At 36.3% G+C, this 26894-nt stretch overlaps 2 protein-coding genes and 1 pseudogene across 3 annotated transcripts in view; 1 reads left to right on the top strand and 2 right to left on the bottom strand.

Annotated features, from left to right (window-relative positions):
* The window catches only part of LOC145767587 (uncharacterized), a 170096-nt gene that overhangs the window by 122466 nt on the left and 20736 nt on the right, over positions 1-26894 (top strand). The gene's annotated exons all lie outside the window — the stretch shown is intronic.
* LOC145767318 (glutathione peroxidase-like) lies at positions 2106-5206 on the bottom strand (annotated as a pseudogene). The gene is made up of 5 exons (XR_014288764.1): positions 5110-5206; positions 4470-4622; positions 3277-3477; positions 2722-2846; positions 2106-2502 (listed from the first exon to the last, which is right to left on the bottom strand). The product of XR_014288764.1 is annotated as a glutathione peroxidase-like (transcript).
* On the bottom strand, positions 15163-17285 carry LOC145766023 (uncharacterized). Its single transcript, XM_082577674.1, has 4 exons — positions 17099-17285; positions 16877-16927; positions 15694-15882; positions 15163-15350 (listed from the first exon to the last, which is right to left on the bottom strand). The coding sequence occupies exons 1-4, from the start codon at positions 17283-17285 to the stop codon at positions 15163-15165; spliced, it is 615 nt and encodes a 204-aa protein (XP_082433800.1).

The raw sequence follows: 26894 nt of genomic DNA, 5'->3' as shown, positions 1-26894 counted from the left end.
GCTATGTCGCAATAATTGCAGTTCACATGCCAATTATTACTCATAATGAAGGCACTGTCTATCTCAGGGGTTTCAATCTCTCTGCAAACCTACTAAGGACCTGTGTTCCGAAAGCTAACTACTACTACCAACTACAAACAAACTACTACCACAGCGAACCCACAGCATCAGGCTGAGACAGGTCGTTAGTATCTATCTACACTCTACATTTGTGAAATACACAACGGTCATGCTGCTAAAAGCGAAACTCAATTTTCTTGTATCCTCTGTAAAAGTTGTATTAACTGCTTTTAGTTTTCCAATTGTTTGTTGATAAAGTATAAGTTCATATTGCCGGTGTATGAGTTCTTGTCGTGATACAGATGATGATGATGAGCAGATGCACCGTTCTCACTACTTTACCAATGGTCATAAGGAAAGCCATGCCGTCAGGAAAAGAGCTCAGCCGACCTATCCGGGTACCGCTGAATCGGGTACCGCTGAATCGCCTCCGCACAAGCGTTGGGCGCTTCGGATCCATGATGCATGAGTAGTGGCTATCAGCAAATGCGACTGTGGTGCTGAAGAGCAACTGCAGATCACATACTCTACCTCTACCCGACCTTTACTCCACCAAGGGAGTAAAGTTTAATACATCTTACGATCATAGTTTGATCATTTTATGATTATTTCACTATTGCGCTAGTTCACGCTCCAGCAGAAAAATACTGTGCACCTGTCAGGAGTGTCCACTGCCATCAAATTGATATTGTCATAAATGACGCCTTGCGTATCGTGACTGGATTCCTGCGACCTACACCATCGGACAATCTCTCTGTCCTTGCAGGCATCTAACCAGCTGAGCTTCGTCGCGAAGAAGCCATCCTGTCTCTTTGTCGTCGCGCGATGAACCCCAACCACTTTCTCCACTCAATTCTCTATTAGTCTGCAAGCGAGCAATCTCGACGACTAAAATCGAGTCACCCATTTGTACAAGCCGCCCCACTCTTGACGAAACCTGCTGAAGGCCAATCCATCAGTGCGGCTACCTGAGCGGACCACCAATGGAGCTGGGAGTCGGAGTGGTAGAAGAAATCCACAAGACTCCAACGTTTCATCTCCAAACCGGCCCTCATCCAACCGGAATGCTTTTGCCAAGAAAGACTTGGGTGCGGGTCAACCGCGTGCGCACTGGCGTCGGACTATTCCGCTCCAACATGCACAAATGGGAGATGGCTCCATCCGCGATCTGTAAGTGTGGTAAGAAGAAACAAATCGCAGACCACGCCATCTGCTCATATTTTGGGTCGCTTCAACCCATACTTTGTATCTCTTATGCCCATGTGTTGGATCTGCTATGCCCATGGTTTAGATCTTTTTATGCCAAGTTTAGAATTTCTAATGCCAATGTGTTGGATTTCCTAAGCTCAACTTTTAGATCTTCTATACCGATGTTTTAAATCTCTTAATCCCATGCTTTAGGATCTCTTTGGCCTACACTTTCTATCTCCTACACCTTTTTTTAGATCTTCAATGCCAAAATTTTGGATCTCCTATGCCCAAGTTTTGGATCTTTTATGCCCATTGGTTAGATCACCTATGCAAATACTTTGTATCTTCCATGATTATGTTTTAGATCCTTGTTTTCCCATCCACCCCATGTTTTGTATCTCTTGTCTATGCCCATGTGTTGGATCTATTGTGTCGAAGTTTAAAGCTTTTATCTCCATGTTTGGATCTTTTATACCTACGTTTGACTCTTTTATGCAAATACTTTTATGTCCTCTCTATGATTATGTTTTGGATCTTATAATCCTATGGTTTTAGATCTCTGATACCCATGTTTTGGATCCACTAATTCCAAGTCTTGAATTTTTTATGCCATGTTGTGTATTTCTCATGCTCAAGTTTTGGATGTTTTGGTGTCCAGCTAACCAGCTAGCAATGTTTGATGTTTTTCCATTATTTTACCATCGTTAGACGTTAGAATAATTTCAGAAGATCATTGTTTTTAACTATATTCTATTCAGCTTCCATACTGTATGCAACATGCACACATTGTCTAACACTTGCGACATACGGCTTCGAATGTTGCCTCAATGTTTCGCAAAAGCTAAAGATACGCGAATTATGTTGATTTCTTTATTGCACAGTTGTATTAAAACTTTATTTCGGTTGGGTAAAACATAAAAAAATAACCACAAAAGTTTATGTCGGAAAAAGATGGAAGGAGCGTTGTGATGTCACAAACAAGAAGAGAATGCACAAGTCTTCCTGATTGTTCAATCACAATCTTCCGTTCCGAATTCAACTCTCACGTCTGCATCGCAGGTTCCGGGAAGAGTTTCATAAAATTTTGCCGACGCAAACTTTTAAGTTATTTCTTCAAGTTAAAAGTATAAAAAATAACAAAAATTAATTTTCCCTCTTGACTGTTACGTAACAGAGGTTTATTTTTCTTTGAGTAAAACATCGATCCATTGTTGGATTTGCGAGACGACAGAATCACTCCCAAACCGAAACCTTGAAAATAAACAAAAAATTAATTTAGTTTCAAGTACGTAGAATCCAACTAAAGTCATGACACAAAATATGACTACAAGGTAAACAATAAAATATTTTGCCTACAATTATGAAACAAAACAATAATAATAGTTGACAACAAAGCAACATCAATACATGCAGAAAGAGTTACCGCTACACAGCGTAAATCATATTGAAGTAGCAAATGAGTTACTGTACCTTGGAACTCCTGTTTTGTCGAGCAAGAATTTATTCCAGTTCCAGTAGATATCAGTGGATTTGATAGGTGTCCAAAACAGAGAAGATGTCTCACCTAATACTTGCGATGTTGGTGGACATGAAGCCTGAGAAGTAGAATAATAAAAGTCATGCTTTTGCAAAATAATGCAGAGTGTTTGTGCAGGATATCTTACACTAATTATTATTATTACGAATCGCTTCATATAGCAAAATCGTGTCAGAAAGTCACAGCAATCGAAGTAATAATACTATAATTGGTCCAGTTATTGTGACGGCATACACCTCGTATGAAATCCACCACTTTCTTCTCTATTTACGTCAATGACTCAAAACATATTGGTAGGAAATACGATTTTGGTCAAATCTGCAATGAGGAAACTGCCTTTAATCTTGAAGTGTTTAAATATGTTGAATGAAGTTGAAGCATTGGTGCAATTCACAGATTTGTTCCTTTTCATAAATAATTTATATCTCTGAATAATATCATTGTTCTTAAATGCAACTTTAACATTTGGAATTTTTGATTTTTCTTACCTTTAGTTCTGTGTATAAAGGAACTTCACCTTTTCCATTGACTTCCGATTTTTCGAAGAAGTGAATTCTTGGATTTGGAACGAATCCATGTCCAGGTCTCACGTATTTTACTCCATTGATTATCTCATCATTTGCTGCTGGTTCTTGCAATTCAAATTGATTGGATGGAAAAGCAAGAATTTGAACTGGATTTTGTGTTTGCTGAGCAAAATAGTTCAACCAGTTAGCAATGGAAGCCGTACAGTCGTTAAAAACAACACATCAACATGCCACCGGGCATAATGCAACTTTTAAAACCTTTATAAAAAAAAAAAGAAATAGAAATGACAAAAAATATATATATTTATCATGCTTCTTCCTTATTCGAGAAAAACGATCAAAGACAACATCATCTTTCTTCCACTAAATGGTTACTAAGCTTTTTCCGCATTAAATGACAAGACCAAAAGATGGTCCCTGTTTAGCAGTATCGCAACAAAAAGGTTGTGTGAGGGTAAAAAAACTTACAGTATATGTCAAATAGTTACACTTTTTATAGAACTTTTGAACGTATAGAGGGGTTTTGTGATGTCAAATTTTACTTCTGCAGAAGTGACTGTGAATTACTCCCTTTTTGTTGTTTATGACGAGTTACGCCCCTGTTTTTGGCCTCAGAGTGCAAGAACAACCAAACAGACTTCGAAACTTAGCAGTTAGATCGGCATGCAGTCGGAAAGATGTCGGTGTATTTTTAAGCTTTGGAGTTATACTTAGTTGATGGAGTCTACAGTATTTTGAAACATAATTTGCATGATGATTTATTGGTTTAATATTAGGGTCATAAATAAACAAATCCTAACCCCAGAATATCTATACAGGTAACATTAGGCTATAATACAAACAAGTAAAATTGTACACCGAATCCTTAAGCTTGTTGGTGGTTTTTATCAGGTGTATTGCGTCATCCATTTATGTAGGCTACAACCGAGTGGTACGAGCCTTGGCTCGACGTTCGAAAGGGCATTGGTTCGACACCGCTCAAGAGCATGTGTTTGTGGCTGGACACTTAAAAATACCTGAAGGTGGACACGAAGATTGGCTTCCTTGCTTTCCCGTCCACTCAACTAAATCTTCAACCAACGAGCTTACATCAGGATACGACAAAAAACAGATTTATTGCGTCAAACCAACTCGAAAAAAAAACTTGAACTTACAGTTTCAAGAAGTGCATTCATGGCTTTATACTGCGCCGCAGTGAGCCCTCAGTAGGTGGCTACGTTGATGACAATGGACACGTTGCCGGCAAACTGGGAAAGATTGATTGTTTCCCCAGTGATGCGCTTGAAGGATTGATTGTATACAGAAAACTGAAAAGTAAGTAAATCTTTTAAGCTGGTGATTTTTCGCAATTTGAAAGTAAATTGAAAGCTGACCTGTAGCGTTGACAGGGAAGTTCAGAGATACTGTGGTACTAACTCCTCTACTGAGGTGCTAACTAAGGGAAGTTTAGCCGTATTAACTCCCTTATTTCGGCCCGGAATTGTTTCAAGGACCAGTGAAAATAAATAATATAATAAGTAAAGATCTAAAGACAATCCTTTCTCTTTAACAAAAGCCGATACTTTTTTTTAATGAGCAATAGAACATACCAGTAATTTATCTCTTGGTGATGTTTGGTAGTTTATTTTATTGTTTAAGAGGTGTCATATTTTAGGGGCCGGGCCTCTTCTTGTTACTAGACCCAAACATTGAGCTAAAAGGTCTTGGGTAAACGTCGTATTTTTACAAGTTCAAAGCATACAAATGTACTAAACGCCTACACCAATGCATTATTGTAGAATAGTTCAAACAAACCTTGGTGTTGTAACAGGTGGAATTTTCCACGCTTGCAGCTGCTGCCAAGCCGCTCAGCAGCAGCAGCGCTGGCACAGTTCTCAGACCTATCATGTCTCTGGAAATACAAAAAAACATACGTAGATTCTACGTGAGGTTGATGGTTTTTGACGTTTATTTATGTCTCAAAAGTTGTTGACTTATATCTTGAGTTATGTAACCAGAACAAAGTTACATAACCTTGCAAATTTCTTATTGGTCACATGTCACTCAAGTTACACAAATCAATCTTTTTACATTGTTTCAACATCTAAAGACTGATTTCCTGACAAGTAATGCTGCCAGCACAGCTCCATTACGAAAGATTGCTACAATGCTACTGCTGTTGCTACAGTTGATGATACGTGATTACGTAATTAGGGTAAGTCTGTTTAAAAGCAAAATAGTTTTTGCTAGCTTTCTTGCATTTTCAGTATCTGTTTATATCTTATGTTTCCTGTGATGCTACATGGCTGCTAACAGTATAACTAGTTCTGTTCACATTAATTCAACGTGTGTGGACGTTGACTTGTGGTGTGAAAACTGTTCGTTTTTTTTATTGAAAAGCCGCATTTCTGCAAAGAAGCCATTGATGTAACGTAACCAAAGACTTTGTTCCATCAAACACTCAGTTTAAGCAAGCATAAGCTTTCCATTTGAACTGTATTGTTCTCAGTTTGTTGACTCTGTAATGATTCCCATTGTAGCTTATTTTGAACTGCTCGATAGTCTGGGGCGGTAACAAAAGGGCTACGACTGATATCTGTAGTGCTTTGCTGGCACTGCACTGTCTACTCACCCCTTGCTGTTTGGTATTTTCTTGCTGTGATAACTTAGCACTGCACTTGTACATTTTGCTAATGATTATCTCATAGTACATCATGTGATAGTTTGAGCTGAAAGCAAACTAAACTTGTGAAAACATGAGCAAACAATAACTTAATTCGAGTTTCCAGCCTAAAAAAGTAACGTTTTGCCTCCGGGTTTCCCTAGTAAGTGGCCAACTAAGCCAAGCATAACAGCCAAGCAGCCATCACAGCCAAGAGCTATGCCAAGCATGGCAACCAGTGTGGCTGAACAGTTCCCAAGCCAAACAAGTTCATATTTGAAGTCAACTTCACCATCAAAGACTTTCTGAACACGGATTGCTATTTACAAAACCATTGGACTCTTATTTTGTGTCTTGAAGTCTCCTACGATCCTACGATCCATCATTTCTACCATCACGTGTCTGTACAGTCTTTCTTGATCCATCGATATTACCTGATTATGCAGTGCAGTGCAGTGCAATGCTGGCTTGTGCACTTTCTACTGTACATAGACCTACTTGCACTATAGTTTTGCTTGTGACTAGGCCATTACCTGCTTTAAATAAAAAAAATATATCAACTGAGACAATTTTTAAAGTTTTTAACATAGAATAACCTGAAACCGAACTAAATTTAATTCGAAACATACGAAAATATACTAACCACTCAAGAATTGAACTGCTGAATGCTGTTTGACTCACTGAGACTGCGTTTGACTTGGTCAACATCTTATGTAACCTTTTGTGTAAGTCATCGCATGATATAAACAGTCTCCTAGTAATTTTCTTCGCTTCTGCTGGAAAGCCTAGATCGGTTTCAAAAAACAAAAACTTTATAATACCATGGTATGGCTATTTCTGTGTGCCATCCATGGGATAATAATAATGCTATAATTTTATTTATTGTCGCTTTACAACTTCTGTAGTCTTTTAGCGACAGGGCTCATGTTTAATTTTTGTATCAGATTTACAATGTCATCGCATTATTACCCGACTTATTCTCACTGCGTAATGCAAGAAAGAACACAATTGTATTGTTTTAAAGTCTGGTATGACCATAGATAGATATCTATGGTATGACCCGATGTGGAATCGATCCCAGATCTACCAGCACTTGCGCCCAAGGAGACAACCACTCGGCCACTGAGCTGGTCCGAAATGTAACTTGTAAGTTGTAACTAGTACCAAGACTATTGCGGCAAAGTTTTATGCATTTTTGTCCGTGCAGGGAAGCACATTGTTTACATTGCCATTTCCATCACATGACACTGTTCTTTGTGAATTGCAAGTGCAATTGTTTTTTCTACATTGACTTACGTCACAAAATCAATCTAAACAAAATGTTTGAAAGATAATTGATTTTTCTTTCAGGTTACTCATATAACTAATAGAGTACGTGTTGTGTGCTTATGAATCTCATGATTAAAGTATACATACAGTGTAGTGGCACAGCAAAACGTTTACTGCATTCCGTAACTGCGTTGTAAATAATTAATTACCGCAAATGATCATGTTACCTTGTACCTCAGTGATCTCCAAGTTTGTTGTGGCTACTGAATGTTTTGGTAAATGACATCAAATGGACATCTATTAAAACATGAAGCTGTGGTTTTGATACGGTACTTAGACTTGCTTGAAGATGCATGCGAACATTAGATTTTTGACCTCCCGTCCACCTAATTTAACTTTTAACCCACTAAGCATTTGTAGAGATATTCCAAAAATTACCTATAGACCTGCAGTTAACTGTCGAAAATAAACTTCTCCCAGAAAGTTAATCTTCGCCCATGCCAGTTTAGTGGAAAAGTACAGATTAAACAACTATATTTAACAAGACCCTGTCTTCAACGATAGAACAGACCTGTAAATCACTACGTTCGGTGGTTGTAAAACAGGGGCGAATCCAGAAAGTATATTTGCAGGGTAACTCAACTAATCTTAAAAAAGGTCCAGTTTGACAAGTTGAATATTTTTAGCTGTCCGGTGAATAAGTTATTTCATACGCAACCACGAAAGTTAAGCTATCTGTATCAGACCACTTTTTAGGTAAAGTGTAACTCGAATTGGATTTCTGAGAAAGTGCTGGAAAGTCTGGGAGTCGAAGCCCCCCAGCAACTAAGATAATCACAGTAAAATTTGCTTCCTCCCAGTAGAACTCTGTTTAAAGAAGCCCTGAAACGTGGCAATGAGGTTATTCTTCCAAAAACTCAAGGTCCATCATCAACACCCAGAAGGTCCGGATTTGGACCGCGGTCCGTCAGTTGAGAAGCCCTGCTTTAAGGTGTGGGGGCGATTTCAACCAAAACACAATGACCTGTAAGTTGACATTAATCCGACCTTACGAATACATTGTGAATAAAGTTACTTATCTGTGTTTTAAGGAGGCTTTTTTGAGAGCATATTTCTGACAGTTTCGCAAACTTGTAGAAGCTTTGAACCATTGGCGCAGGCTCGGTCACTGAGATTGAGGTGATTTTTTCGCTTGTTGTCAAAGTGGGGTTGTCTGCACAAGATTCCATTCACTAGATGTCGCTAAAAGGAGATTTGTTTTTAGTCTTAAAACGTATTACGTACAGTAGAGCAAGCAGGAGCGATGGAAGAAGGGGATACGAAAGCTTTTGTTCGCTTGACAATAGAAAGGCTTCTGCTTATCGTAAAATGGACATTGGCACCGATAGTAATTGAATAAACCTTGATGATTGTGATAACCTGCATTGTGCTATTAGCATCAGGCTTGGATATTCACTGCATGCTCTTGGTTACTTTTTATTCAACTACCCGTATACTTGCTTTACATCTATCCTACTGTAAAAAGTTTGTTAAAACAAACAGCTTACTGGAAACATTTTAACTGTCTTTCTATACAAGTATTCTTTAAATATGCTCTACGTAACATTTGCTAACTGTCTTCTGCAGCTCACTGTAGGCTACTAGCTGCACTACAAAACTTCTTGCAATTTTAAAAACAACCGCATGTTTAACTCGCTACAGAGTACCGCTCTGGTTGTTTCGTGAGAATAAGGCAATCGCTGTAAGCCTTCGTATCCTCTTCTGTATAGCCTATATCCCTCCAAGAAGGTGTCACTTTAATAAGACTAAATTATAATTTATTTCACACTAGTTTGGGGCAAAATAGCATCCATTAAAAGTCTCTATAATTGGCGATTTTCAGCCAACTGTCTCAGTTCTTCCGGGCTGTGCTTTGTAAGAGATCAAACCCTTTGCAGGAATGTTTTTGCTGGTTTCGCATACTTGTAGAGGCTTTTGACGCAGGGCCGGTCTCCGAGATTGACAAAGTAAAGTTTCCTATTGTTGAAATGTTGTTGCCGGGGAATTATTCCATCTATTCAGTGTCGCTGAATGGAAAGCAGTCCATAGAATGCGTTGCTCAAGCTCACACCCCGAACGCACATCTCGAGAGTCAAACCAGCACCGCTTGATCTTGAAGCTTCTTCGTTCACGAAGTCACGCGCTAACCAACTGAGGATTTTCAGCGGCACCTCAGAAACGCGGATAAGTTTAGAATTAATTTATGATTTACGATGTAATTTATATATTATTACGACAAACATAAATCATAACTTCAAAGGCAGCTTATACAAAGGGCAAGCATCAAACATTTTCATTTTTTGTTTTGCTAAATCTTTTTGGACAAATTGTGTCACACTACAGCAAGGACATGCTCAAAAGTTGCACACTTCGTATGACGACTTCTTTTAAAATAGTTTTTCAACACGTCATTTTTTATAACGTAACAAAGTGCTCTGACTGTGTCCGTCCACAACTTGCCCATGTAAAAGATCTACTCGACGAATTATGTGGGCCAGTTTTATTGCATCTCGTAAGTTCACTCGAACTCGTGAAAGAATGCATTGTTAATGCATTGTGATCATACAAACATTAATTAAACTTGCGTTACAAAATCTTGTCTGACCTTACCCAGTAATATTTCGTATACAAGTTTTCACCTTGTACTTTTATAACACAACGTTGAATAAGTGCTCTGATGAAATTAAATATTTTGTAACCAGTGATTTATTTTGCCAACGGCTTCTAATCAAAACATTATGCAACTTCACGGAAACCACCAAAACGTGTTCCCGGTATTTCAATAATTGTTGCGCAACTTGATACAAGGTTAAAGTAGTGCTACGGATGAGACGAAACTTCCAAAATGATTTTAAACCGCTTTTACTTTTTGTAGTTGTTTCTTTGGTGAGGCTATTACCTCTTTACAACCAGCAATTAGAAGGAAGCAAACGTAAAAGTCGCCACGAATTAACAAAACCGTTATACAAACCCACACCACATAGCCTACAGTACTTCACAAACTAAAACTGTTCACAAAAACTAAACAGTTAAAGATCAATCTTCAGTGAAGGTAGAAAGTAAACAGAAATACAATAAACTTCACATACAATTATATACAATTGAATTAATAATTGTCAGACAAAATTAGTTTCTCAAACGAAAATTCTGTAACGAACAAATTAATGTTCTGTCGAACAGATGGTCCGTTTGTTTGACGGCTTGCTTTTCCAGAATAAAACTAATAAGTTGCAAAGTATGCTACATTGAAATGGATACGCTTTATGTTTTTTCGATAAAATATTGAAAGCTTTTTTGGATCCCAAACCCAAAGATATACTCGAAGAAGACGATTTTAGCAACTTTTTGGTGTATCATTCTTGGTAAAAGATTCGATAAGCTTTTTCCAAAAATTAGCCAAACTTGTTAAAAAGAAATTCGATTGTAACATTTATCTTGTATAATCTAGGCTATATACTGTAAAACGTTCATAGTAGGCAGATATTTCCATCTAAAGTCGCCTACTCCCTTCTCCCTATGTTGTAATGTTGCGTATAAATTTAGTTGTTTGCGTGATGCAAACCTGACATACATCAATATGCCAACAAAACGTTTGTTGACTAGAGCCAGGGAACACCTAGATTTGAATTCTATTAAAAAAAGTTCAGTTCAAAATCACATTTTCTCATGAGAAGCATGTCAAACCATATTTCTAATAAACAGTTTGAGATCATGTCCATGGGTAGGTCTGAGTACCAAATTAAGATTTTGGAAGCACTACAAACCAAACGTAATAATCCACCTTTAAACAGACAATTGTATGCTGGTGAGTCGTCTTTTTGCTCTGTGTATTTTAAAAGTAGTTTTTTTGAACATTGCTAGTCTTACCATCGCAAAAACAAATAAACACAACAAAATAAAATAATTTATTTAAACCTGTGGAATGCTTCAAGTGTGGTAACAGGTAAAAAGTACGATTTACAAAAACATAAACAAACTGAAAATAAACATAAACAAACTGAAAATAAATGGCATCAATAATTTCTTAGCCACCAAAGAAATTAGAATGACACCACTGTGCTTGAACTAGGATCGCTTTAAATTTTCTTGATAACTAAGAATATATACATGTAGCCTACATAAACAACGAGTTCTTCATATTTCCTGGCACCTTGTCTGTGACCAAACCAGTATATAGTACGTCATTATATTTCATCTGGCCTTCAACTTTTATGGATGGAAAATATAACAGAATAAGTATTTTAAAAAAATATATTATATGTTGTTTCTAATCTTCAAAAGTTAAAGCATAAGTTAAAAAGAAATAATTAAGCAAGTAAATTGCCATGAGCTTGTTAAAATGTTTAAATAAATAAGTGAAAAACACTTTTACTGATAAGTGAAGACATAACTCGTCAGATCTGGAGTTTTGAGTACATATGGCAAAAGATATGCGACTTATAAAACTGCGGTTGCATTGCTTAAGACAACCAACATCATCTTAAGAATGGCTTAAACGGATTTGTTTACACAACCAGAAACAATAAAAAATTATTGCATATTAATCTTGTTTAGTTGCTGGCAACTTGAGCATGTTTTTAATCTGGTGAATGACTTAAAAACGTCCTTTGTTCATCGCATTATGACGTTCACAAACGCTCAGGACAAAAATTAAATCATGGTAACGGCCTGCCATGTCATCCAAGGCGTCCTGTGTGTTGCCTGTTCTACATTACCGCATGAAATACGAACAGGTGCAAAGTCACATATCTTTTAGCCAGCAAAACAGTTCATTTTTATAATGATTATACATCTGCAGACGTTTAGTTAATGTTACAAAAAGGCTGCGCCCTGGCTTGGATACACTACAAGTGGAGTATCACTTCTCATACACGCCATATGATTTTGTAAGCTTTAAAATCTACAATCCACATAAACACAAGAAACCTTGCATAACGTTTCATCCTCAATAACATCAAGAAACCGGAACAGAGGTTAAGAGAAATCAGCGTCCACTTCAGCATTCAATCTACAACGCATGCATGTAGTGAATATACTACAGCAGACAGTGCACGATGTTTCGGTCTTCCGGCCTTCTCAGTGAAGTAGTTCCACACTAAGTATGGCCACAAAGATATTATACCTCTGTGTGACGTTTTCCCATTTGTGGAACCCAAGCGCCAAAGGCGGTACTACCGCCAACCTTGCCAAAGAGCTCAAACTGCAATCAGTGAGCTTTGCGCAATGCATAGCGAGGTGCCTCCTGTGAAGTGCTCAATCGGCATAAGCCAAGAGCGTTCATACTAAAAATAAAACTCAGCAAATATACAAAACATCATGTTTATAGAAAGGGTACTGTTTTAATGAAATTGTTGGCCCGAGCACAGAAGTAGGCTACCCTCTCCGGAAGTTTAATTCGATCTGAGTGATGAAGAATGATATGCAACAAACGGTTTCAAGAAGCCAACAAAATTATCAGAAAATGTCAGTTTTACAGCAGTAAAAATTGTAAATAACTCTTTTACTAGTCTTTTAACTTCAATCGTGTATTTCTAAAACTGCATGATATTTACTCAAAAAACTAAATACTGTATAAGTTAGTTTCACCAGAAATACATATTTTTACCCGGAATGCCATGCTAAGCAAGTGAAAGCAAAAATAGTTCATATTAATTTTTTTAAGTTGCATATAAAAGACTATATTTTAATAATAAAATCAAAAAATGTGCTTTGGAATGTTTCGTGATAAAAGAACAATTCATAAAAGCGATAAAAAACACGAAGCCCCATTGAGGCTTCATATTTATGACATCATGATGAATATGTCACATTAAAAAGTGAAAAGTGAGCTAAACTGGCAACAGGTTTGGAATGTAAAAGTAATAAACGGAACAATAAAATATGTGATATGTACATGGTAACATATAGTGAGCGGGGAGGATTGGTCCGCCAAAAAACAAGAATTTTCCCCTATGGACCGATCCTAAAGTGTGGATCTTTTGCTTTAGAGGTACAAATACCCTCGATTTCTACCACCAGATAAAAAATAAACCAAACCTTTAAACAATTTCCGTTTAATAAAAGTAGAACATTGTCATTAGTAAATTCTTAAGCTTATTTACTTTGCTATCTATCCCTGATGGAGAGAGTACAGATTTAGCCTTTAGGCCCTATATATGAGCATCAATCAAAGATGTGCATTGTAAACGTACCGACAGAAGTTTAAACAATATTGCTTTGTCTTTTGCTGGGTTCTTTGTACCAGTCGTCTGCCAAATCCGTTTTTATCTAATTAAACCAGTAATTTTGTTTTATTTTTCCAAGAAAAAAATCTGTGTACTTGAAAAGAGTTTACCGATCAGATGACAATGAATGTCACAAAAGCTACACTCTCTGATGATCACGAATAGCGGGTTGTATGCATATCTGTTGTCACATGCCTTTGGCTTTGTTCGTTCCGCTTCGCGAAAGCTTCAAGCGGCCAAGGTTCCCCGAAATTGTAGTAGTAATTGCATTAACAAGTACTTTCTCACGCACTGTAGGTACAAGGCAATACCCATCCGCTAAGGTTGCGAAGGTAGAACAATTGATGACAGTACTTCAATGACTAAAATAGCCACAGAGAGTTGGATTTTTTATACGTTTGTTTATAATGATAATACAACTTTCAATTTCCTCCCTGGTTTTAAAATAAAAATAGCGCAAAGCCTGTTTAGTTCCTCACTTACAGAAGAATCACTTGTTTTGGGGAGCTTAGCAATTTAAATTTGGAGAATAAGAGTTTACAATAAATAATGATTCAAAATAAATGTCAATTTTTGTGTTACATTTTGAAAATCACAAATTCAACACTTTAATGAATATGTGAAACTGCTAGTGCTATGTTTAGCTACAGATCAATTTTTAAGATTAGGTAATACACGGAAAGTTTTGTCCACGATAAGTTTGTAGAAAATGATGATAAAATAAAACAACAAAAAACAAGACAGCATTCATTTTTTCTCTTTCACATAAAAGGGAAATTTTGTGAAAAAATATCTCAACCACAACAGCTCTGATAGAAACAGTGGAGGCATCTACATAATCGTCTCTACTCAAAGCACAGCAGATACTTTTGGAGTCATATGATCAAGAGGATTTGCATTGAGCGAATTTAACAAGCGACTCCTTACGGCCATGGCCGTCTTAAACCTGTCTTAGCAATGAAGGGTGACAAGACATCTTTATAGCCTATGTCTCTGTGACATCACCACCTTCTCGAGTGCCCCAAGCTTACCACTCGTTGTAGAAAGTTGGCTTTTCAGGATAACTTAGTTGCAAAAGTGCCCATTTGTGAATTATTAGCAAAATTTAGACGACTCGATACAAAATTGCAAATGTCGAGGTATAAAGGATTGAAACATGTCATTAACACACCTTGCATTAAGTAAAATCTAGCAATCAAAAATTGTTCTTTTCATCTTATTTCAACGTTTAATGACGTTAAAACAATGTAAACAAGAAATATTTTTGTTAGCGGGAGATGTTCTTTATACACCTTTTGGTTTGCAATTACCAAAACCTGATCAGTAGTTGTGACAAGCAGTGCCATCGAGGTAAAAACATCAAGATATGATCGTGCAACTTCAATATCACTAAAGTTTTTTATAAGCAATAAAGTCATATGCAAAAAAATAGAAACGATCAGAAAATAAATAATATAAAAACAATTGTTTTCCCATTATTTTTCCCAAAATTGGATAAAGGTTGTTAGACCAAGTGATTAAAGCAAGCAAATCAAGCTTTTTTTACATTGATTCGACCTCTGCAGACATTGAATTAATGTAAAAGTGAATTGATTTACCGGCTGGGTATTGAGACACCATTCTTATGTTTGTCAGATGAAAACAAATCAGCGCGTTGTTCGCCATTTGCAGCCTTCAATCGATGGTGGATTCTATTGAACGAGCTCTATCAAGCGCAGTACAATTGACATCGGGACGTGCTATCAATGTACCACCACAGCAGGTCTTCTGCAATGTGTTGAAGGGGATGTTCCTGCAGCAGTCGTTTGGCTTTATTTTGCTCGGATCTGGCGTTAACTTTATTATAGAAATTGAACTTCGTTCTGAAAACAAGAATAATAAAATAATAACAATAATAATTAGCTTTTACGTATATAGTGCCATCGCAATGCATTTTTGGGCATTGTAAGCCTGCCTTGTGATTATGACAAAATAGTAGGCTACATTCAGTCATACTGTCCAGTAAAGCGTCTATTTAAATTTTCATCTTTTGTTTACACAATAGGTAAACAATTCCAGCAGCTAGTAGCAACAGTGGAAATTGCAGTTGCAATATTGTGTTTTGCAAAGAGATAACATGGTGCTCAGAGACACTTGACCCCAAACAAGTAAAATTGATAGCAGTCCTACCAAAAGAGGACTGGAATATATGCTTTCCACACTCACCATGCAAGCAAGTATTCAATTCATCATAGCATCTGTCCATATAGTCTGGACAGCAATCCCCGAATACCACGTGGCATGCTATGTCACAAAAGCATCCGTTGGACGTGTAACAATTAGGATCTTGGCCATCACAACACCTCGGAAGCCCCAAGTCCACTCTTTCCTGGCACGATTTTGGAAACAAAGGGTCTATAACAAAAATATAATTTGTTCAGTCTTATCCAGGCTTGTGCTGAGTGATCAAAGACAAGACGCAATGAACAAGAAGGCAGAGAAGGCAATCTTTATATATACCTTCAAGCACACCTATTCTATACCATTAACTGTAGCCAGGGATAAACCTTGTCAGAAAAATTATTTAAAATTTTTATCTTTTTTTTCAAAATTGCGAGTAGAATGTTACTCATGGTAGCTCGAAGCTGCAGGTTTTTGTCTGACTTTCTGTTCGAGAGCTGTCGTCAGAATAAAACAAACCTAAAATAAAGTATTTATAGTAGTAGAAAAACGAAATGTAAATTTGGCTGATCACAATAATTCAAAATTAACGAAAAATTTTAAGACATAAACGAATTCTTTTTGGCGGCATAAGCTTGGTTCGAGAGTTTTTAGTAAGATTGTTTCCAGTGCTGCGAGATGGATTACGAAACGGCCTTTAGCAAGAATTGAAAACATTTTCAGTCAAAATTTTCAAATTTTGTATTACCGATCAATTCATCTTCTTTTTTCCAGATAAAATAAAATTGAGAAAAATTAAAAAAATACGTTAAAATGTTTCTGAGCACTCTTTTCTCGTTAGAATATTTGGGCCAAAAATTAGCTTTATTCCATCTTAAATACTGTCTATAGGACAACCCGACTGATAAACAAAAACTGCCAAAGAGTAACGAGGTGCACTGCACTCAGCCTTCCTTGATCCACGTGGGTTACTCTTGACCCATTTACGAATAGGAGCCATTAAGAACAAAAAAGAGTCGTGTTTTCTTGTAAAAAGTCAACGCATCACCATACTAAATTAACATTCAAAACATCTGCTTTGGGTAAATAACGAATAGGTCAATCGAATTAGGCCTTGAAGAGTTGATTGGTGGTGCCATGTGGTGTATAACTTGAAAATTTCGAGTAGTTCGAAGCCGCAGGTGTTCGTTTGATTCTCTTCAGGTGCTAATGTCAGAATAAAATAAACCTAAAAGTGATGAAGTATTTATAGTAGAAGAAAAACTAAATGTAAATTTGGCTGATTAGATTTACAGTCAACCTAGAAATTTAATTAAAATGCAATACATTGCACAAATGTATGTACAATTGTACATGCATTTGGTGTCCCATATACATGCACTGTACATACAGCACTCATCGTACTGTATGTAAACACATACACATGACATATACATTACAAAAAAATTACCTGGAAAATCTGGCAGAGATTGCTTTTTCAAATTTGCAAGAACTTCATATGTGCCAAAGCCTTGGAGATTTCTTATTTTCCGTTCCGGTGGTTTACCCCACCACGATGGGGGCAAAGGAGAATTTCCTTTAGGTAACCTGATTTTTCTTTTTTCTATTCTTCTTGTTTCTGTTTCCAAAATGGACATAGCAAAAGAAACGATGCAAAAAATTGGCAGTACTTTAAAGCACATTTTTAAACTTAAACCATCAATAAACGAATTAATAAATAAAATTATTCTAAAGCTTAATTTTTTCACCTGCATGAAATGAAATTTATCAAATTACTACACTTTTAGCCGTGGCTTAGTAAATCTGCATCTAACAACAAGATTATGAAAGAGACGATTGCCTTACCCAGGAAGTAAAGGAACTTGTATTTGTGCTTAGAAATTTAACTTTTTTAAATACGTTTTTGCTTGTCATTTACTTGTGCAAATACTGAAGAAGCAGACTTAACGGCGGCGAAATTTTTATTGATAAATTAAAGCAAGTTCCCGAACCTGGTTTTATTCGCTTTATGTGTTTAATATTAACGTTGGGAAATCAAAACTGAACATGTTTTTCATGGACAAATTTTTCATTTATTCTTCCATATAAACAGGCATAGCTCAGCTACAAAACAACATTTAACATTGTAGCACAAAACCAAAGCGAACGTTCTCGACATGTATACATAATTATTCATATAGTCCTTTTCAAGCCTATAAAAGAAAAAATAATTATACATTGCATGAGAAAATACTAAAGAAACAAAGTATAACGTTAGCTTTTACTGTATTTAATTTTTGTGTTACAATGTTACATGTCGTATTGTTGCTGCGCTATACCTGTTTATGCTTGAAAAAGATAACCTATCTACCCAAGTTGTATACTTCAATGTAATTAAACAATACAAATTTAAAAACATAAAATATTTTTAAATATTAACCAATAAAACAATAAAATTAACGGAGGATTATCACATTCAAAACATAAATATCACCACCTCATGTATAAATAAATAATATATGTAAGTATAAAACAATAATATATAAGTATAAAACAATAATATGTACAAGTATAAAGCAATAATATAATAATAAGTAAATCCCTACAGTGCACACTTCGCTTTGCTTTGTCTAGCATCTGTAGTAAGCTATCAGTTATGTCACTGCCAACATTGCAATGTAGTAAAAAAGTATCTATCTCAGAACTAACTTGGTTGGATGGAATTATAAAGTAATATTTACGCTATTTCTGGCAATCTAACACTAACAACCTCAAAAGCACTGACAGCTTAATTAGACTTTTCTGAGTGTGGCCTTCGCAGTCTTAGTTCTGTGTTTAAATATGTCTTTAACTTGCAGCACATGTGCTGGGCATGGCAAACCTTGTCAAACAATCAATTGAAAGATGACTGGCAAAAAGTTGCTATGTTGTCCTGTTTCAAATTTGGATTTGCGAAGCAAGAAAGCAGAAAAAATATTTTCAAATATAACTTGACACGTCATTTTAATTTCTTCGTCATTTAATCAGTTGTGAGATGCACCTTCAACTTTCCTTCATATTGAAGACTTCTCACATAGCCAAAATTTGTAATTTTCATGTAGATACAACATCTGCAGACGTTTAACCAATGCAAACATGGCAGCCTTTGCCATGTTGATAGGTAACGTCTAATCGCGCTAAAATGCCTGGTGAACAGCCTCATTCAATTTTCAGTCTAGTCGCGCTGTTGGTCAAGAAGTACAATTTAGTCTAAATATAAATACCGGCTGCACCGGAAGACGAAAACAGACCCGTAGCAGCGTCGGAGATTAAGAGGCTGATTATCTTAGAACCTTGAAAGATTTTTATCAAATTATTGCTCATCAATTTGTGATTTAAAGCTGATACTTGGATATTTCATTAATTGCTTTCAAACACACCTTCCTATCTTGCTTATATAAGTGAACAGCCAACAAATCAGTTCTTTTTCACATTGATTGAACGTCTGCAGACGTTGAATCAATGTGAAAAAGGACTGACTTTCAAGCTGGATGTAAATTATAGGAACATTATACCTTAGAAACAGGAGCCTGAACACACTCCGGCTGTGAGTACCAACACGGTTGGGCAATATGATTAATTGTAGTTTCATACAATTAAAACTTAAAAGTTATTTAAATTTAAATAACATTTCATAAATGTCACTACATCGTTGCCTTAAGTGAATTGTCGAGAAAAAGTCAAAATAAAAGCAACAAATCTTTCATTCCAAGTTTTTAAATGGTAAATCTAGCAGTTGCATGCTTCGTACGTTTTGACATTTGTAAGCTACAAATCTCAATTATTTTTGTCAAAGAATGTTTTTACACTATTTTCATAAACAAATTCGTGATACACGATTTTAGGTTTTATTTTTTTATTGCTTGATTTGATGTAAACAAACTTCAAAATTTTAAAACTTTTCACATGACACGTATTTGAAGCTCGCAAATGCAAATAGTTTTGAAAAATAATGTTGTTTTTTTATACAACTGGATTAAATAGAAAACTTAGGTCTATGCCCTTTAATTACAAAATTTAATAAATTTGTAATTAGCCAAATTACGTTGGTTATCATATTCTTTGAAAAAAAAAGTTTTTTATTTGTATCCAGGCTTACACCTGGTGGTTGAAGATTTAGATTAAGTGGACGGGAAGGCAAGGAAGCCAGTCTTCGTACTGTCCACCTTCAGGCATGCCTTTAAGTGTCCTGCCAAAGACACAGCCGCATGCTCTTGAGCGGTTTCGAACCGGCGCCCTTTCGACTGCCGTTCCAGGGCTCTCACCACTTGGCTATGCAGCCGACTATTTATAAAGATGAGCAGCAACCATTATTCAGATAGAAAATAGGTCCATTTTACATCGATTCAACGACTGCAGACATTAAATCAACCGAAAAAGACTAAATTGCTAAACCCTTCACAAACTGCAAAGCAATCGCTTTTTATAGTGATATAACATCTGTAGACGTTGAGTAACCGTAAAAAATAACTGAGTTGCTATCCGTGTACCTGATTCATTTCAAAGACAATCATTTTTGCAAAACATTACAGAATAAAAGCTTTCAAAAATCTACTCACAATTAAATCATACACGTAATTTATAAACAACAACAGTATTTCGTTGATCTTCTGTCTTTAAAGCGTATGAACAGCACAAATATATTAATGTTTTCATGTTTTATCAATGAACTTTCTACACACTAATCACTGTTATCGCCTAAAATAGCATCTCAGAATATAGAACTTTGTGCTAATTGAAACGCTGTGTCCTGTTATTAATTTTAAATGCTAACCGGTAACTTCTGGGGCCTAGTCAGCTAATTATTTAAAGTATTTCGATCAAGTTTTACTGAAGGACTTGCACTTTTTTAGTTATTGCTAACGTCCGATTATTGCACCACTGACTCACTGCGCGAATATTTTTTCTTGAACCAAGCCCGAAGCCTCTTCCGACGCGTTATTCTGTGATGTTGAATAAAATTTCAAAGAAGATTTTCAAAAATCTTTTTTTGGTTACATTGCATAGAGATAAAGTTTGGCAGCAATCACAATTTAATCCAATGTTTGTTTGTACCCAGACAGCAAACTCCGTCATTTTTACGTTGAAACGAGGTCTGCAGACGCTTTTTTTTTTTTTTTTTTTGAATCAATGTAGACGCTGACGCTACATTGATTCAAAAAACGCAGACGCTGAATCAACGCAGACGCTGAATCAATGTAAAAAAGACGAATTTTGCTGTTTGGGTAAGTGTCTTATAGATCAACTGATATGGTAAAGCTGACATTTGTGGTAAGATTACACAAACCTTTTTTTTATTTCCAATTTTCTTGTTTGAAACATTTAAAGTAAACACAAATTGTACTTTTAATTGCGTCAACATGTTTGCATAAATAAACAGTTGCCTAATGTGACTTCACAATTAACTTTCTTCCTGCTAATCTAAGTCATTTTTGTCGGCACCATTTTAGGTTGTCATATTGAGACAAAAAAAACTAATCAAGTTATGAAGAGAATCAGCTGCTAGATGTCGCCAAAAGCATGCCTGTTTTCATGTTAAGCTATTGCCTTCGCATGCAGCATGCACCAAATGTTCTGATTGTAAATTTTGTTGGAGTTTCTGATGTGGTGCAGTATCTTAAAGTGTTTTTGGTTGCTTAATCACGGACATTCACTGCACTACAACGTTTAAAGTAAAGTGAACTGTATTAGCCAAGCCTAAAAGCTGTTTTGGCTGGGTGAGTCTCAAAGGTCAATTGAATATCGGGATGACAGATCACTATTACAAAGGTGCGGCTGTGACAAGCGGTTGAGAGCGAAAGTACAACTGGAATTGATGATGTAATTTTATCTAATATAACCCTATAGTTATATCTATAAATATAAACGCGTTACTACGCTTTTCCACTTACGAAGCCGGAAAGCAAATCTACCGCTTGCAATTAGCTTATGACAATTCGTGCCAACGGGATTGCCATTGTGTTTTTAATTGTGACAAGGAAACGATTATTAAATGGAAACACGAGAAACGCGACTTTCCCAGGAACACCTGCCTGTGAAGGTCCTTGATCATTTGCTGACTCATTACTCAAATGCGTCAAATCGTGGACCCGTCTACTCCTGTGACGTCACTGAACAGGTTATGTAACTGGATGGTCAAGCAAATGAAGTTTTCATTGTAAATAAAAATGAACGTAACTAAGTTATGAAAGAGCGAAACGACAAACTCATGGCCGTGAACAAGGGCGCAGTGCCTCCAGCCCCTAACGTGAAAGAAATTGGTGATAATGATGAACTTCTACCTTTTTCTAAACCTCTGCTATGTTTGTCATAATATTGTTTTTTCGTTGTGATGGTCAGAAATAAAACCAAACTGAACTGAAATAAATAATTTACAAGTCTGTGTCCCAAAAAAATGTAGAATTGTTGGCTTTGTGACCAATCACTTTCACTTGCACTTCCACTAATGTTGTAGGATTACTGTAACAAAAAGTTTCGAAAAGCTAGTTCTACCAGCTCAGTGGTGGTGGTGTGGTCTCCCCTTCGGTCTGGTGCTGGTAGATCTGAGATCGATTCCAGATCGGGTCAAACCGAAAACTTTATAAACGGTACCGATTGTGTTCTATCTTGCAGAACGCAGTGAGAATAAATCGGGTAATAATGTGGTGACATCGTAAATTTGATATAAATTTAAAAATGAGCTCTGTCGCTAAAAGATCATAGCTATTGCAGAGAAACAAAAAATAAAGCTATAACATTATTATAACTACAGCACCCCCCCCCCCCTCCCCCCCCAATCTGACCAGTTTAGCTTGGTCTAGATGTGGTCTGAATAGACAAAGTTTATTATTGAAGCGCTGTTTATTCCTCAAAAAATGTGATTATAATTTCTTTTGTGACGTAAGTTAAAAATTTTATTGCAGCACTTTTTGACTTGGCAGCACAGAAAGTAACAGAACATTTAATTAGTGATGCGATACTGGAGCCCAGCCTCATGGGCGAAACACCGGTGTATATCGCTGTCAATTCTTGCTACAATCGGCTGCCTAAAAACAGAACAATTAAGTTAATAGGCAAATAAGGTGACAAAGCTTACATTGCTCAAAGGTTATAAACCGTGTTGTTACAACATTTTTGCTCGCTTAATTGGATTATTTTTGTTTTTCTTTCGGAGGATTTACCTGCAAATTCTATAATTGGAAATGGACGTCTGCAACAACAAAAGTATTACCAGACGTCCAAGTGTGAAAGCTGACTAAGAATTCAAAAAATTCGTGAACTCTTTCATGATGCCTTTCAAGTAAAAGCCTTGCATTTTTAAAGGACAGGTGCATTTTTGTTGCATAAAAACGCTTTATGATGATATACAGTCATAAACGATACTTGCTGAAACTACGTCATGCTGTACACTGCGTTGAGTTCATGAACGAAAAGAATCTGAGCAAAAGAAGCTATTGTTTTTATACTTCAATAGCCTCTAAATAAAAACTTACAAATAACCTCAATCTTTATTGTGAACAAATTCCATGAACATTTGAATTCTGTTCTTGGCGATTGCAAACTTATTACCACAAGGTGTGGATATGTTATTGTACGTACATCATAGCAATTCGTTGCTTGCAGATATAATTCATTGAACAATTGAACGCAATCACACTTCCAAGAAAAGACCAAAAACGAGTTTCAGCAACCCATATGGTTTTGTAATTAAAATGTTGATTGAACTTAAATCAAGAATTCCTCTCTTTTTTTAACCTTAATTTTGCAGTTTTGACTCAGAAACTCGTTGAACCACTGAGTCAGAACAACGTAGCGTTAACAAAGGGGTCCAGGGGTAGTTTTGGATCCTGAATCGGGATGAGTTTAAGGGGCCCTCATCTTTTCTACGGGGACCGGAACTTAAAGAAACCACTTCGTATTCTTTGGATATAATACGTTGTTCTTAGAATTATCTTGATTTGGGGCCCGAAGATCCCATTGGTACCGGGCCCAAATTATTCTCTCAATGGTCCTGGCAACACTTCGAATTTTTCAAGACCAAGTAACGGGTTCTCCACTTGCATGCCCCGAGAGGTGAATCACCGTCGCTGGGTCTTGCTCGCCATTTCACATGTAAAGCCGAGTTCTTGTTAATTAAACTTTAGGATTAGTAGCAACATTCTTTTATTCGAAAAACACCGCATTTGGACTCATGTTATAAGCTCACTTTCTATGTTTTCTAGGCTACATACGAGCATTACACTTATGATGTCTGTAGTAGATGTGTGAGGGAAAGTTGGTTGATAGAGACATAGATTGCGTGTCGCAATTAAAGTTGGAAAGTCAAACAAACGTAGCCTGCGACTTTTATATTTAAAAATAACCTTATTGAATTTGAATTTATTAATTTTGCTAAAAAAATTATCATAAAAAAGCAAACAATAAAAATTCCTAAATCTAATATGTTCCGGAGGTTAGAAAGTGATCTAGTTGTAGCAGAATCTAAAACAATTCTACGCAGATGATATCGCAAACAAAATCATCTTGTTTCGGATTTTATATCAAACCGTAGTCAGAGTTGGACTTCGCAGCCCTGTGCTTTATACCAGACAGCAAATTGACTGTATTTTTACATTGATTCAACGTCTGCAGACGTTGAATCAATGTAAAACAACGGTTGATTTGCTGTCTGGGATACCACCAACCTTCAGTTCTACGTCATGTTATCAATAAGTTGCGACAACAAACTGGCCTTTCTCTTCTTCTCAATGATTAATTACCAGCAACATGCAAACGGCATCTGTCCGCACGTTTGCGCCGAAGCTGCATCGACAGAAAGAGCGCATCGCAGTTTATGACCGCAATAATACGTTTGTTTTTCTGCGTTTATTTAAAGATTCCGTAAAATTAACTCAATGAAATAAAAATTATTTTAATTACGCAAAACAAATTCGAAGCATTGTAGGCTTACTGAACCCATATACATATCTCTCATACATAGCCTGCATAGCTTAATATCAATAATCTTTCGTTCACCACTAAATATTACGGTTGCGACATATTTTGATGTATATTTTCTAACTTTGCTTTGTTTAAATGTAGTTTCCTTAAACCAGTGTACTTTTGCGTGATAAATTGTCTGGCCATGTAGCCCAATGCAAGTGATCACATGATGCCTGGCTTGTCGTATCCGCAATCTTAGGATTAAATTGAGATTACGTGGACTGGAAAACAAGGAAGCCAATCTTCGTGTCCACCTTAAGGCACACCTTCAAGTGTCTTGCCAAAGACACAGCCGCATGCTCTTGAAAAGAGCCGAACCTGCATTCTGCACCTTTTGGAATCCGGACCAAAGCTTTTACCACTAGGTTATGCAGTGTGCATGCCTAAACCTCCAGAAAATTCAACTTTCAGTAAAATGGATGGACTAAATCTTTTCAGTCTTTTTCACGTTGCAAAAGAAAAATCAAGTTTTCGATGAAAAAAAATATATAAATAAGTATATTTTCATAGTCGTACAACGCAGCTGCAAACCATACACTGTTTGAAACTAATAAATCCAACAGCTATTCTGCATGTATTTCTCGGCAGTCGAGTGTAGCAAGAATTGACAGCGATAGACACGTGTTTCGCCCATGAGGCTCGGCTTTTTTTTAAATTATTGGTGAGATACTGATGAGCCCAGCTTCATGGGCGAAACACGTGTCTATCTCTGTCAATTCTTGCTACACTCGACTGTCGAGAAACATATAGTTGATTGGATAGCCTAATTGGCTAGTCCGGAAGCTACACCGTTATGGTTAGTGAAACACAGTGCTCGCTGTTTTATAGCGAGTATAGTCAGGTAGTGCTGACGCCAGGTAGATCGCTCCTTCTCAACAGCTATTCTGCAGCTATGATAAACCATTCATAATAGCCTACTAGTGATAGAATTTACATTGCTTTCCAACCACATTTACGGACAGATTGGTAATTTTTTAATTAAATTACTAAATTTAGCCACGAAGCTATGCTTATGCTTACACTGATCTTTCAGATATCCGGTACTCCATGTGTTTGAGCATTGAAACAAATAATGTACCATCACTTTTTGAGTCTAATTCCTTCCAAAAATGAGTGTAGTCAGTAAAATGTTGAAAATAATTTTAACATGCTTAGCAAGGATAAATCTTATACAAAATTAAGCTCGTGCTTTATTGAACTTTAGTGAACTCAAAAATTCAACTTGAATTTGTAAATTCTCTTCAGAAAAACATTTAAAACTTTTAACCATTAAATAAATTAAAAACAAATCCAAATGTGTTAATTTTAATTAGCCGACCTATTTACAACTTTTCGGAAAAGATTCTAAGTTAATAAAAAGGGGACGCTGTTTTTGTTACCATTAAAGCGCTGATAAAAAAAAATCAACATGAAATTAGAAATTGAATCTTACAATTATTAAACTTTAAACGATTTTGTTAGTTTTTTTGCTTTTTGGTTTCTTCCTTTCATCTTACGGCTCATTCGTTTCAATGCAGTATATATATACTTTTGCAATGTTTGTTTAATTTGAATCTTTTGCTTTAAAACTAAGGCGTGCCTGGAATGAGGTAGGGTGCAAGCCACCCCTTGGTAAGCCAAATAAAAAGCTGATACCGCTCCCTTGCTTAACCCACAGCATAGTTTGTTTACAAATACTGTATTTGCATATTAAACATGATCAGTTGGCTCATATCACTTCAGATACTTTTAATATTTTCGTTGAAGTCTTTGGTCTTTGATATTACGTTTACTTTTAAATACTAACAATATTGAACTTTTGCTATTTCTCTACACAAATGCCGTGATCATGTTAAGTCTAAATTCTTGAACACAGGTGTAACCAGCCACACCTCATAACATATGTCTGAAACTTTTTAGCAACTGTCATTAAAAAGACTATGCATGAGTAAGTGCGAAGGAGAGCTTTAATTGTTCGGTTCAGTTTGGTTTCAGTTTACTTGGAAATGTATTTTAAGCTTCCAAACCGCCTCAATGCGTACAACTGCGGTTTTAATATTTGTAGAGAAACAGGATTTTATTTTTCGTAGAAAATCAACATATGGTGATAGCAGCCTTCGTCAAAGTAAAAGCAAGTACAATAAAAAACGTGTCAAAAATAAACGAGTTTTGAAAGTTGTTTAAACACTCTACAGATTACATAACTGGCCTTCACCGCAATTAATTGTCACGTAGGCAGGTGCATACTTTTACATGCTTTTAAACGATTTTAACCGCAAGTGTGCAAT

This window comes from Aplidium turbinatum, chromosome 3 (assembly GCF_918807975.1).
Source record: "Aplidium turbinatum chromosome 3, kaAplTurb1.1, whole genome shotgun sequence".
Classification (NCBI taxonomy): Eukaryota; Metazoa; Chordata; class Ascidiacea; order Aplousobranchia; family Polyclinidae; genus Aplidium; species Aplidium turbinatum.
This window is presented reverse-complemented; position numbering and strand designations above follow the sequence as displayed.

Coding starts and splice junctions, on each gene's coding strand:
- LOC145766023 (XM_082577674.1), bottom strand. CDS start 17,285: ATGTCCATTTTGGAAACAGAAACAAGAAGAATAGAAAAAAGAAAAATC. Junction 15,883..16,876: donor AAATACTTCATCACTTTTAG/GTTTATTTTATT, acceptor TTTTTGTTATAG/ACCCTTTGTTTCCAAAATCG. Junction 15,351..15,693: donor ATTGAATACTTGCTTGCATG/GTGAGTGTGGAA, acceptor TCTTGTTTTCAG/AACGAAGTTCAATTTCTATA.